This window comes from Cyanistes caeruleus, chromosome 10, assembly GCF_971803275.1.
Source record: "Cyanistes caeruleus chromosome 10, bCyaCae1.hap1.1, whole genome shotgun sequence".
NCBI classification, from domain to species: domain Eukaryota; kingdom Metazoa; phylum Chordata; class Aves; order Passeriformes; family Paridae; genus Cyanistes; species Cyanistes caeruleus.
This window is the reverse complement of record NC_141710.1, coordinates 21136343-21150552: the sequence shown is the minus strand read 5'-3', so window position 1 is coordinate 21150552 and position 14210 is coordinate 21136343. Positions and strand designations below refer to the sequence as shown.

Here is a 14210-nt window from a genome sequence, read left to right as displayed (position 1 = left end):
GCTGAAGGACTGGGGTTTTCTATCTCATCTGCTGTATTTCTTTCTCTTTTGTACCATGTTGTCACTTCTGGAAATATCTCATGACTTCCAGAAAACAGGGAAAATAAAGGATGCAGTTGTTTATTTCATTGTGTATGTTTTAGTAACTGTGTTGACTAATCAAATTAAAAAGTAACTAGATTATATTCCTCAGGGGTCATTAATTTCATTTTATCGACTCTAAAATAATGTGTCTGACACATGGACAGTCTATTACAAAAATCCTGTCTATGTTTGCAGGAACCAATAATGCCTATGGATCCATCATCAGTGCATTCAGATAATGTAGAAACAGGTAAGATCAATATTTTTTTTCTTAAATTACTATAAATTGCTGAAAAGTGAACTTTGAAGTAAAATTATTTTTAAATCCCTTCTTTACTTTTTCATAGAATAAGAAAAGTAAGACATCTTCTTATGCTAAGGGGGATATAAATATAAAAATTCCAGTTTTCCACATCTTACCAGTTTCAGAAACTTGACTAAACAAAGAAGAATTTATGCTGTCAGTTACATTTAGTAAGCTGAGTATTTCAAATGCCCTGATCAAGTGAAAAAAAAACCCCAAACCAAACCCTTAACAGCACTAGCAGAGCTTCTGCTGTAGTGATGGCCAAACATGTTTATTCTTGTGGCAACCAGTGATGGTCGTAATATAAACCTATCAGTTTTGAACACTTGCAATAAAACTTTTTTTTTTTGGTTGTTGTTATTTTACTATAGAGAAACTCTTTCTCTGATTATGGAAAGGCAGAAGAAAATTCTGTTATGTTGCATGAGTTTAATAAATTTTTCTTGCACCTCCAGTGATACCATACAATCCCTCAAGTCATGAGAGCCTGGACCATGTTGGTGAAGAAAAAGAGGTAAAATACCTTATCCAAGCTAATTCTGTACATAGAATCACAGAGTATCTGAAGCTGGAAGGAACCCAGGAGGATCTTCAGAGATCCTAAAGCCTGTGTGTCTCAGTTTCAAGATTTTAGTAGTTTAATTTGGCACAAACTGAAAATTAGCACAGAGGACACATTTGGGTTGCTCCTGAGATGTGTGCATGTCTGGCTTGCATGCTGCTTTATTTGGACCTTGGGTTGAGATGTGCTTTGATTTAGAAAGTGTTCTAAATTCTCCCAGTTTGGTTTGTTAATATCTGCCAAGTCTCCTTTGCCTCCTTTGTTTCCCAGCACATTCCTTTTCAGGACAGTACAGTCTTAAGATAACAAATGTTAATTGAATTACTTGTTTATATTAATTATGAAACTTTGTTTGAAATGCTGACTTTTGCAGTTGCTGACACTGCCAAGGCTGCTTCCTCATTTCAGTGCATCTTCATCCACAGGCAATGAGCATTAGGGAAAGTGGCAAAGCTTCCTCCAGTCTGGGCCTGCAGGATTTTGATTTGCTCCGAGTCATTGGAAGGGGCAGCTATGCCAAAGTGCTGCTGGTTCGACTGAAGAAAACTGAGCGCATTTATGCCATGAAAGTGGTGAAGAAAGAGCTCGTCAACGATGATGAGGTGGGCAAGGTGTTCTCAGTGCATTGGGCAGCTCTTCCAGACAGCTCCAGTGTCCCCCAGGAGGTGGGAGCCAGATCTGGGCTGCAGCATTTCAGTGAATATTCTGCATATGGTTTCTTGTACTGCTCTATCGGAGGTTCACAAGGCAGGTAGCCAGGTGGAGTCTGATTTTCATATGTTCACGTCTGGGTTTTTGTTACAAAGAAATCTCACCATGTTATTTTAATTGCTTGTTAGATCAAACCCCCGTCTTAACAATTTTTGCACAATGATTAGTGAAAACATGTCAGAAATTGCACTATTAAACTGCTAAAAACCTCTTGTTACTGAGGATTTCCCTTGGGTTTCTTTAGGCTACTCTGAAAACATCGGAGTGACTGTGGCTTGCTGTCCAAGAGCTTTTGCATTTATTTCTCAGTCTACCATTGATTCCTTCTGCATTTCTTGGTGCCACTTTACATTTCCCTGCACCAGTTTATCTCTTACAGATCAGTGTTTTCATTCCCAAGGTGGTTTCACAGTGAGGCTAAGAGTAGAGGACATTCAGGAAATAAAAAGTATGCTATCAGCTATTGCTTCACATTTCAGAAGTATAGACCATTTAATTTCTTGCAAGTAAAACAAGGACAGCAGAGCCCTTGAATGTCTTTCTGCTAATTGTCATTAATACTTGACCTAAGAAGTGCAACAATTCTTTTCTGAATGTCACTTTTCTTTGAAAAATAGGATATTGATTGGGTTCAGACAGAGAAACACGTCTTTGAACAGGCCTCAAATCATCCTTTCCTGGTCGGACTGCACTCTTGCTTCCAGACAGAAAGCAGGTAAAGGTCATAAATTAATAATAAAATAGTCTAATAAAAAATATTTCATTCTATCAGGCACCTCAAAGGCCTAAATTTAAAACATAAAGTGTTAAGTAGCAAAGTCAGTGTTTTGTAAAACTTCATAGTATTTTGTGATCCAAATGCCATGTGCATCTAAGGTTTTCAGATGGGGAAAATGCAGAAGAATGTGAAGTACTGGTAGATGTGGTGGGAAGGATTCTGGACAGGGAGGGAAATGCAAGCTAGTAGGAAAAAAAGGATTGAGAATATTTGATAGAAAACGTAGAATGGAAAGGAAAAAAGGCTTGGGGAGATGAAAACCAGAAGTACACAAAAACTGAGGAATAATAGAAAATAGAATCTGAGTTTTCAAAAGGAAAACCGAGGAATAGAGATGAAAGTTATTATTTTTCTATTCTATAGAGTAATACCTTGAAGTACATATAAAATCCAGTTATTGTATATTTAAACAGTATCCCTGCTGTTTTGAAAAGGTGACAAGCTAATGGAGGGAAGTGAGAAGAAAGAGTATTTGTAATATACTTACAGTATTAACCACAAACAAAAGAGACTAAAAGGATGAGGAAGGAAAACTAGACTTTTAATTTATTTTTTTTTTATGGTTTGTGCATAGAAACGGATGTGGCTTTATACAGTCACTCATGTAGTAATGACAGGCAGCACCTGTAATGGATGAGGAATATGGGAAGGATTACTTACATTCCTTTAACAATTCAGGAATTATCTAGGGTAACTCTGTATACTTGATTTTTAACTTTGGGAATTTATTCAAAGGAGGGGAAAATGGTTAAACCAGCCATGGTGCCAGAGATGGGAGGAGTGGAATGGGCATTGTTCTATAACAGACCTGTAACATCTCACACCTCTTTCAGCCGTGCACACAATCATTTGTAACAATCCTGTGTGTTCCAGGTTATTCTTTGTTATAGAGTATGTCAATGGAGGAGATCTGATGTTCCATATGCAGAGGCAGAGGAAGCTGCCAGAGGAACATGCAAGGTGTGTCTCATTGCAGATTTCTTGCATCAGAACAGTGATTTTTTTCTGACACAGTGCAGCAGTGCAGAGATTATGAGGGATGAGCCAGCAAATCCTGTCCAGATGTTAAGGATTTAAGAAATGTGAAACTGCATCCTCCTTTTGCTGCTGCGAGCCACCATGTTTTTGTTTCAAGAAGGAATTGTAATAGAAAGCATGTAGATGTTGTTTGCATTGGCATTACTCTGTATGACTTCAGTCTGCTATTTTTTTTCCAGAAAAACAGTTTGTGGTATTTTTTTTTAATGTCTAATGATATCAATGTGTTTCTCATACAACAACCACTACCAGCTGTCCAGGCAAATGCTGAGATCTTGGTGCATATGCTTAATCTCAGATGGTGAGATAAAAGGGATGATTGCAGGAGACATTACTATTAACTAAAAACGATTTTTCAAGTGCACAGAAACATTTATATGATTATAAACAATTTGCCACTTCTCTGTGGGAAAAGAATAGAATACTTGGGATTATGTATAGAAGATATCATACTACAAAGACTGTGTTATTGTGCTTTGGGTTTTGATTACTTAAGTAATCAGTATTTCTTTCTACACCAGGTTTTATTCTGCTGAAATCAGTCTAGCATTGAACTATTTACATGAGCGAGGGATAATCTACAGGGATTTAAAACTGGATAATGTGCTCCTAGATTCTGAAGGACATATTAAACTCACAGATTATGGCATGTGCAAGGTAAGAGTTTTTTGCTAACCAGGAAGACCAACAGTTAAGAAACCATTATAAATTAAAAGATGCAGAGACTTTGAAAAGTGAAATTTCAAGGTCTCTCTTTGTACACAGTGCACACAGGCTGTATATTCACTTCCACATGTAGAGAAAAGGCAAATGCCAGAGTGAGTCCACGGACTACACTTACATGTACCGTTTATGTTTTCATAAAGCTGCTGGATCAACTCATCTGAGAGGTGTTGGCTGAAATAGTGAGGATAAGGTGATTTCAAAAGAGGTGGAAATTATCAGTCACTTGCTCCTATTTGGATTCTGTGGCACTGCCCATTTCCTCTGGGAAAACTTTTGTCACTGCAAAGACACTGGAGCACGGCTTTGGCTTTGCCATGGAATTGCTATAATGCTGGTTATTCAAGACTTAATTAATTCCAAGTGAAGCTCTTAGCAGAGGAATGTGGCATCTTCAGTTTATTGTAAAGTATTTTCTTCCCATCTTTTCCTAAAGGAGGGTCTGAGGCCTGGTGACACAACCAGCACATTCTGTGGGACTCCAAACTATATTGCACCTGAAATTCTACGGGGAGAGGATTATGGTAAATGGAATTTCTTGTTGCTACTTTATGACTTTCACCTTATCTCTTCTTATTTGCATTGTTTAAGCAGCAGAAAGTAAAAATCTCCATTAGACACAGGATCAGTCTTAATTCAACATCTTGTCTGAAAAAGTAAATAAAGCCTTCAAAGGAAGAGTAGAAAACATCACACAAAGCAAATGAGATACTCTGCATTGCACATTTTAAATTCTTTTGAACAGTCTTGAAAAATAGCTTGAGTCTTCCAAATTTATTATTGTTTATAGCTATTTTAGATACTACTAATGATATATTTGCAGTCTGGAGTTGTGTTTGGTTTTGGAGCTTTACATCTTTCAGCGATGATGGATTAGATACAAATTCATTGCAAAAGGCCTAGATAGTAGATGTTCCTTTACATTTTTTTTTTTTTTAAATCTACCATCTTATTTCAATCAAATGTCTCTTTCATACTGGCTTCAGATACTCCTGCTTATCACAAGCTTTCTAGCCAGCCAGACTGTATCAGCCCCAGCCTGGCTACTGGGATTTCCTTTAGCAGTGAATAGTAGGGGAGATATACTTTGCTCCATGAATGACTGACTTGCTGCTATTAAGACTCACACAGTTCCTCTTTGGTCTTATCTCCCACCCTGGATAATGCACTGTTGGTTAGTAATGACTAGGCTTAAATATTATCTAAACCTTTGTTAAGGGCTTAACACCAACCTTTAACCTCTTTGCATTTCCTCTGTACAGCATCTCCTCCTGTTGTGTACATAATGATCCACAGAGTGTCTGCTGCAGTCGTTATCTCTCCTTTATTCAGCTAATTGGAAAGACTGGCAATACTTACATTTTTGAACTCATTCTTCTCTGTCTATTTTTAGCCCCAGAGGTGTTGGTATTTTTGTGAAATATCTCCAGTGGTGATTTGTCTCTTGAATTCTAGGCTTCAGTGTGGACTGGTGGGCCCTTGGTGTGCTGATGTTTGAGATGATGGCAGGCCGGTCGCCGTTCGACATCGTCGGGAGTTCTGACAACCCTGATCAGAACACAGAGGATTATCTCTTCCAAGGTAAGCACCATGAGTGTTCCTACACTTTAGTGCTTTACTTCTACCTAACCTTGAAACTAACTTCAAAGATGCAAGGGCTGATAGGAACCTTGTTTTCTTGCAGTAATTTTGGAAAAACAGATCCGAATTCCTCGATCCCTCTCTGTGAAAGCAGCAGGTGTTCTAAAGAGTTTCCTTAACAAGGTAAGAGCTGATGTACTTCATCTGCCATATACAAAAACAGTAGAAAAGGTGAGAGCCTAAAGCAGAATTTCAGTGGAGTTGGGAGCCCTATTCCAGATACTTCTCTTAAAATCTGAACCTCCTGGTTCTCAGGCTGGGATTATGAGTAAATTCCAAAGTGAAAGGCATAGAAATGCTCCAAGCAATTTTTTTAACCTGGAGAATTGAACAAACTTACCAGATTTAGTTTGGTTCTGAGAGAAGCAGGTTAGCAAATCACTTGGACAGCTTCTGATGACTTCCCAGGGAGAGATGCAGAGGCAGGATGTGCTCACTGCTTGCTGGGGGCTCTCTAGCCTGAGAGTCAGAAGGTGTGGTAGTGGATGATGAGTCCAAGCACTTGCTGGCTTTTAGTGAGCATTACGTGAGTGAGAAGAGATACAGGAGAAACCAGATTTGGCTAAATTATTCTAAGAATGTCACACTGTTACAGCTCCCTGATAGTGTGTGCATGTTTGTACCCAGAGATGGAATTGTCTTGTTAAAATAAACTTTCCACAATACTTACCAGGAACTGCAATTACTGCCCCAGTGTGATTTCCTGGCATAATCTGTTCAGGGGAAGAGTGAGGGAAGGTGGGGGGAAAGAATCAAATTCATTAGTAATCTAAGCAAGCCTGCTCTGAAACCTATGGTATGTTTAACAGGTCTGGAGGAAAATGAAGAAAAACAGTGTAGTCATTTATATAAAATTTAGTTAAGGGCTTCCATGTATCTCTGCCTGTTTCAGAGGGTAAATTGGAGCAGTTTCCAAAATAAATAATGCTAATTTAATTCTTCAGTGTTCCTTGTAACTGTGGTGTTTCATTTCTCATGGGTTTTGTAACATTGGCATTTTATTCATGTGTAGGCAGTGGCATCCTTTTAGAAATATTTCCTTCCTTGCACAGGATCCAAAGGAACGCTTGGGCTGCCATCCTCAGACAGGATTTGCAGATATCCAGGGACATCCCTTCTTCCGCAATGTTGATTGGGATCTGGTATGTGAATGCCCCCTGCCTTGGCTGAGGCTCTTTGCATACAGTGTAAAAGTTGTTTTGAACCTAAGACAGGACCTTAAGCTCAAAAACATTAAGCTCTTAATTTGTGTTTTACCAGAATACACAATCTTTTTTCCCTTTTACAAACAGTAAGTGCAGTAGATTATTAGAATGATTGTAGAAAGTATAAAAAATAAACTTAATAGTGATTGCCAGCCTTGTTTAAAAATAATTCAGTTGGTTGTAATTCATTCTCAGTGTGACTAAGTGCATTTATTCTTAGATGGAGCAAAAGCAAGTGGTGCCTCCATTTAAACCAAATATATCTGGAGAATTTGGTCTGGATAACTTTGATTCCCAATTCACCAATGAACCGGTGCAGCTCACCCCAGATGATGAGTAAGTAATGTAGAATTCAAGCAGTTCAGAGAAGAGAATATGGTTTTTTTTACTTGTTTGGGTGTGTTTTATTGTTAGTAGTCAGGTGAGATTATCCTGGCTGAAAAGCCTTTATAAATGCAAGCTAATGTGCTCGATTTTGGTAGTGGATTTGTGGTTCCTTACCCTTGAGAGGCCCTGATTTGGGATGAGGAGAGAGGGACCTTTCTAGTTTGATTTAGCCACTGCTGTTCACATTTTAGGAATTTTTATAGGGGTTTATATGACATTCACATAGTATGTAAACATAAACAGTATATATTAAATGTTGCCTTGTGCACCTTAATCAGGTCTGAAATCCATCATCCTTCTTTATCCCTTTCTAAATTCAGACTGAACTTTCTAATCTGTATAGTTTAGAAGTTTAGCAAAGTTGCTGATGCAGGTGCAGTATCTAACACATCCTAATGTTTTCAGGTCCTTACAAAATGGACTGTTTAGGGCAAGTTTAGAAACTGCAAACCTTGCAGATTGCTTTGTGGGAGAGTGAGTGAAGCCCAGTCATTGCTTTTGAGGGGTTTTGTGTTTTGGTACCATTATTTGGGTTAAAAAAACCTACTGGTAACTGTAAAGGTAGAGAGGGACAAAAGAGGGAAGGGAAATTTTCTCAGTTGCAGTCCACTGAACAGGTTTAAATTTTAAGTCAAACTATCAGTTAATGTTACCTTTTTAATTTTGCTCAACTAATGACTCTTCTTTAATCCTAATAGTGATATTGTGAAGAAGATTGACCAGTCTGAATTTGAAGGCTTTGAATACATAAATCCTCTTTTGATGTCAGCTGAGGAATGTGTCTGAATTCTCCATTTCTGAACTGTGCCAATTGTTACTCCGTTTGTTTCTGCATGGATAAACATCTCTCCATTTGGATGCACTTGCATAAAATGAGTAATTCAACATCCTGCCCTTGCCACCTAGTGTGAATTTTCTTTTTGTATTGATCATTGTCGAGGACAGTTGTTATGCTGTACCTTCAGCTGCCAGATTTAAAATGTTAGAACTTACTAACAATTTTGCCAAATTTGAATTTTAATACAGGAGTTGGTCTTGGGGGCTCCTGACTGAACAAAGGGTCTGGCTGTATAGTTTGTCAGTACAGTGTTCTGAGCAAGGAGAGTTCTCCAGTGTTTAATGAACACAAATTGCATCAGGTGATGTAATAAATTATCCTTCAAGGGTTTCAGATTTTTTCAGCAAGATGAGTAAGAACTTACACTTCTGTAGTTCCAAATCTCTTCTCTCTGAACATCTGATTTCCCTGTTCTAGACATAGAAATTAGAGCTTTGTTCATGCCCTTCAGACTGAAATGACAGCAAGGAGAGCAGGTATTTACACTGAATAGGTCAAGACTGGCTGCTTTCATGGGGAGTATTGATCCTACCCTGAAGGAGACTATTAATTCCATATCAGAACTGGTAGACTTTGCTCCAACTCTCACACTAGGAATTGTACACTGATACAAAGAGTGCCTTTCTAGCCTGGCCTTTTCAGTAAGGGTTGGACACGGCATCAAGTGTCAGTTTAATTAAAGAATTCAGTTAACTCTTTGAGAAGTTAAAATCTGTACAGCATAATTCAGCAGTAATGGGCTAATACTGAACCTCATACTATTTATTGCTTTTGTACTTGCTGTCTTAACTGCATCAGAGCTGCACACGGTACAGCCACAGCCTGGGAAAGGATGTCAGTTCCTTTTTAATCTTACTGCCACACTGCTGGGAATGAGTTCCACTTTGCCAGTGGAAAAAGCATATCTAGAATAAGATAGGTGCTGTCCACAATGACTCCCTTAACTTCTGCCCTTAGAGATGGTGATCTGTACTTACAATCAAACCGGAAATGTTGGTATCAGGCTCAAGGAAAGCAATTGAAAGAATTGCTTTCAATTCTAAAACTAGGACTAAGAGGTGTGTTTCTTACATTTCATATTAGTAAGTAGTGTAATATACAGCACAGATAATTCTTACTTTTAATGCTAAAGCAATAGTTATGAATGTGTTGGGCTGAAGAAATGCCAAATGTACCACTGGGTTTTTTTATTATTTTGGGGAAAAGGGATTAAGAGTCACTGAGGAAAGGAATCTGTGTTATGTAAGAGCCGTAAGTGAAGCTAAGTGTCACTGAAAGCAGATCTGAGAATCTGTAAGCACAAGTTGGCAAACCTGACCTGAAGCTTTTAGTAGACTTTTGCTTGGCCAGTGTCTTTCCATGAACATCCTTGTATGGCAACAGTAATTTCATAGCACAAGTTTTCTGGTGTATGTCTGTTCGCTTCCATGTCAGCTGCAAGCAGAGATTGCACAAATCCATACTGGTGTCATAGTATGAGATTTAGTTCATGTTTTTCTTTGCAATGTGAATAGGAAACTCTAGTATTGGGCTGAGTTTTCAAAACTGGGAAGTGATTTGAGGGGCTTCAGTTTCAGGGAAGTGCTGAACCTCCTCACTGTTAAAAATCAGGTTTCCTTAAATTCAAGTTCCATCTTTTCAAATGTAAAATATCAGTGAACCTTCCTTTAAAGAGCAGCTAATTGGGTCAAGTGAACTGCTCTACATGCAGTTTTAAAATGGTGATTTTTAAGCCTCTGACTTCTGCACCCACATGATAAGTTTAGACATAAGGGCATAACTGATATTAAACCTGGGAATCGTTTAAAGCAAACAAGAAAAGCCTTGTCTCTACAGTGGCATTGTTTCCCACGAGGTATTAAGGGAAATGGCTTTATGTAAGGAAGGACGTTTCTGCCATTCATCATAGAAGAGTAAAGCAAAAGTTAATTTTCTTTTTATGTCACAGAAAAAAATACTTTTTCTATTTACATATCTAAACATTAAGAATGTTGCAAAGTGACAAATATCTTAAATTACTGTAAATCCATTTTCAAACTTTAATTTCTCCAAAGTGCCATGATACTAACTGTTATTTTTCATTGTTAAGCATACAGCAACTGTCATAAATATTCAGAAGGGACATTGGGTGTAAACAGTCCAGTGCAGTAGGTTTTGTTTTTTGGAGAATGTGTCTGCATCAGAAGCATGATGTATTTATGTGGAGTAACCTCCTTTTTGTATACGAGTTAGATTCCTATGGGTGCTCTGCTAGTTAATATTGTCACTACTATTTTCCTGTTTCATATGGAATATGGTCTTGAGCATTGTTGTGTAATCATTCCCTTTATTTGTGCACACTTTTTACTTTAAATAAAACATTTATATTAGAGCTCTGTGTGTTAAAATCTCAGAAATACTGTGAAATGCTGATCTTTTCTTGGTATCATTATATGACCCTTTTAAATTATCCATATCCCATGGGAGCCTTGTTCTAATCTTTTCATTTCTTGTAGAAAATTGCACTGGGATAGGCCACAGCAACCCAAGAAATGCCTTTCTCACCCTGCATTAACCAAACGTGTCTGAGAATGCAGGTTCTGCTCCAGCATCATTCCCCAGCCTCATCCTCATCTTGTCCCTTGGAAAAATATTGTTCTTGCAGGTTCTGTCTTTCCTTCCAACACCAGTGATGAGACAAAAGCAGTGAGGCATCAGTCCTTTGCACAAAGACTGAAATCTTAAAAGAAAATACAAAATGCTACTTTAGCCTGCTCATCCAAAGGCCTCTTTCAGCTGGAACTCGTACAATGTCATCTCAGTCACCAGAGCTGGGATTTGGAGTTCAGAGCAACGCTCTCGTCTGCTGCACTTACTTCTGCATGATTTATTTCTTTGTTTCTTCAACTCCTCCCATGCGTTCTCAGATTTCTGACATAGAGGGTGATGGCACTTAGCTCATACCCTGCCACAGATGCAGTGGTTTAATTTCTATATTTCAGTATCTTTTAAAAGAGATTTTGTCTTGCCTGTTAGCAGGGGTGTCTGTCTGCAATCCTGGCGAGTGCTGCAGATGGCTGCATATCTTACATGCTTAACCTCCCCCCACGCACGCTCCCTGTTTCTGTTCAGTTGGGTGCCCAGCTGCTCTCGCCTCAGTCTGAGCAATTGTTTATGCTGAGGCTCTCTGTGAAGGAAGCTAATAGCTTGGATAATCTATATATACATTTTTAACTGCTAAGCAAGCATCCTCACTTCAGCATGGATAGTGTAAGGCAACAGCAGAATTTGAAGCTGGCCACACAATAATGATGCTTTCCTGGGAAGAGAGAAGGTAGGGATTGGCGCCCCTTTGAGAGGGAGCAGATTTTACCATATCTTGCATTTTTTAAAAAAGGTTTATTTTAAGATTTTTTTTTTACTGCCTATGATAAAGGGATCAGGACTGCATACTTGAAAGGTGGACTCTTACCATTTAATTACCAATAAGTAAAGGCAGAGCAGCATCTACATCCCAGGTCTGTGCAGCTTTTGTGGGAGGTGGCTTTTTCAGACATAAATAGGACCAGAAATCTCTTGTGTCCATATTTGACGTCTAAGGATGAGTAAAGTGTTTGGCCTTACATCCCTCATACACCAGAGGAATAGTTTGAGCCCTTCAGGAGTTGAAGTGTTTTGTGCACTGTCCCTGCTGTGACTTACCCTGCAGGATGTGGTGTCTGCCAAAATCTGTCAACTTTTTGTGCTTAAAACACAACCTGTAATAGGGTATCTATTTTACACGAGTGAAACTTGCTATGACAGATTAGCTAACAGTCTAAACTGTTACAACTTACTATTAAACATGACTACCACAGTGATTTTTTTCTTTAAAAAGCGCAGTATAATCTCATCAGAGAATAAAATGCAATGTCTTTGTTCACAGTTAAATGGTGCTCTCCAGGGCACAGTTCATAGTTAAATTGTGTATCTTCAGGGACTGTGTACTGGGGGAGTCGGTGAGCTTCCCCAGAGCCTCAGCACTTCTTGAAAATTCAGACACTTTATTAATCAAAGCAAGATTTCTCCTGTGCTATTAGTGCACTTTATTACCTCTTGCAAAGGTCTGTAACTCAGGTTTTATTTGTGCAGTGTCTTCAGAACTGCTTTTCACAGTCCACAGTAGAAGCTGTAGGCAGAGCTAACACCTTTTTATAGACAATCCTCTACCTACAAACTTTGTCTTCAATTGCCTGATTATTGTAGCTCTATAGCAACACTATCATTACAGCACAATAGTTACCAGAATTTGTAACCTGAAATGGAACATCTCTGCAGCAGAACCTGAAAAAAAAACCCCAACAAATCAAACAATGCCACTGAATCTAAGCTTCCATGACATCAGGAGGTCTAATAAAAGATAGAATATCTGCCTACATATGTTGCCTTCCTCACAGACATTGATCAGTCCAGCTCTGATGTTAGACATTACATTTTCTTCAGGAAATTCAAAAGGATTATGACATAGTGCATTTCACTGATTGGTATTTGAATAGTTGTTTTTTTTTTTTTTTAATTGGGTCCTAAAGTCCAAGAGGGTGAAGCAGACAGGAATGTCTAGAATGTCTAGACAATTCCCACATAGGTCAGTATCTTTCAGAATCAGCTCCAAACACTGGTGCATTCAGAAATCTTGTTTAATTCTGCTATATTGTTGTGGGTTTTAAGCAGATATCTGCTTAATAAATAACTAGTGGGTGGTAGTATTCTTTGCAAATATGTTTGCTATTCTATAAAACCCTGATGGTTTGGTTTGGATCACTCAAATCCGAAGATATTGTAGACATTGTTGCAGATACCGCAACTGATGTGATGGTTTAAGTTAGTTAAGAGCCGACTCGTGAAGCGGCTTTGCAGGGATGCTCAAGGGCCTCTCCATCAGTGAACCCGGCCAGCCCAGAGGAAACCTGAGCATATCAAAGGTGCGAAATCAAGGATTAAGGAGCACCTGATCATCAGCGAGGCAGGTTCTGTGGCTGTGCCATAATCCTCCTGGGACGGCATTAGGGAGCAGCGCGGAAAGGATCTGCCGGCCGCGGGCAGCGCTGCCCGGTGCTAAGCGGTGCCTGGTGGTTTTACAACTGCCCCATTTTCATGTGCTGCGCTTTTGTACTCGCATCAAAATATGTAACTGTGTGGGATGAAAGGAAACAGCAAATTGGATTGCGCCGTAATCCCAGCTGAAGCGCTGTCTTCACAAAGATGTATACGGAAAAGCTTTGGGCTTCTTGCAGGCAGAAGAAACTTGTAATACATGAAGGAGTTGTACAGCGACTGAGCAGTCCCTGAAGAGCATCTTCCCCGCCTCTCCGCGGTTTGATCATTTCGCTTCCCAAAACATCTGCGCTTCAGCATCTCCTGCGAGCCCGTGGCTGGAGGGAGCTGCTTGTGACCGTGATTCGGGGACAGGCACATCCCACGACCCGCCGTCCCCGCGTCCCCCCGTCCCCAGCAGTGGGGTGCCAGGGCACAGCCCACCCTTGTGGGGACCCTCGCGGGGGGACAGTAGTGAGACCCTTGCCGAGGGACGCTCTTTGAGGGACAGTCACTGAGAGACCTTTGAGGGAGCGTCGCTGCGGGACAGTTCACTGAGGGAGTCACGGAGAGCCCCTCGCTGGCGGCCTCTCCCCGCCGCCGCCGTCGCGCCTCAGGGGAGCGACGCGCCTGACAGCTCCCCGACAGCGCCTGGCCCTCCTCCCGCCTGGCTTTCCCCTTCTGCCATGGCCACTCTCCCTTCCCCCGCCCCAGCTGCCGCTCCGTCCCCGTCCCTCAGCCGGCCCCTCTCGGCTCCCGCTGACGGAGCGGCGGCAGGGCGGCGCGGGGCCGGGTCTGACCGGGCGGGCTGAGGGGAAGCCGGGCAGAAACCACACTTCTCCATGTATATTCACTTTCTAATATACATTATATACATTTATCTA

General features: G+C 40.1%; 1 protein-coding gene across 2 annotated transcripts in view; it reads left to right on the top strand.

The window, feature by feature from the left end:
- Positions 1 to 10645, top strand: part of PRKCI (protein kinase C iota) — a 30595-nt gene extending 19950 nt beyond the window's left edge. For both annotated transcript variants that reach the window (XM_086844347.1, XM_023932816.2), the window contains exons 7-18: positions 280 to 334; positions 847 to 905; positions 1379 to 1555; positions 2282 to 2379; positions 3316 to 3402; positions 4002 to 4137; positions 4640 to 4727; positions 5659 to 5784; positions 5888 to 5967; positions 6897 to 6986; positions 7270 to 7385; positions 8135 to 10645. In XM_086844347.1, the coding sequence (XP_086700473.1) occupies positions 280 to 334; positions 847 to 905; positions 1379 to 1555; positions 2282 to 2379; positions 3316 to 3402; positions 4002 to 4137; positions 4640 to 4727; positions 5659 to 5784; positions 5888 to 5967; positions 6897 to 6986; positions 7270 to 7385; positions 8135 to 8222 (1200 nt within the window). In that variant the 3' untranslated portion in view covers positions 8223 to 10645. The remainder of the gene's footprint in view (positions 1 to 279; positions 335 to 846; positions 906 to 1378; positions 1556 to 2281; positions 2380 to 3315; positions 3403 to 4001; positions 4138 to 4639; positions 4728 to 5658; positions 5785 to 5887; positions 5968 to 6896; positions 6987 to 7269; positions 7386 to 8134) is intronic.
- Positions 10646 to 14210: the final 3565 nt, after the last annotated feature.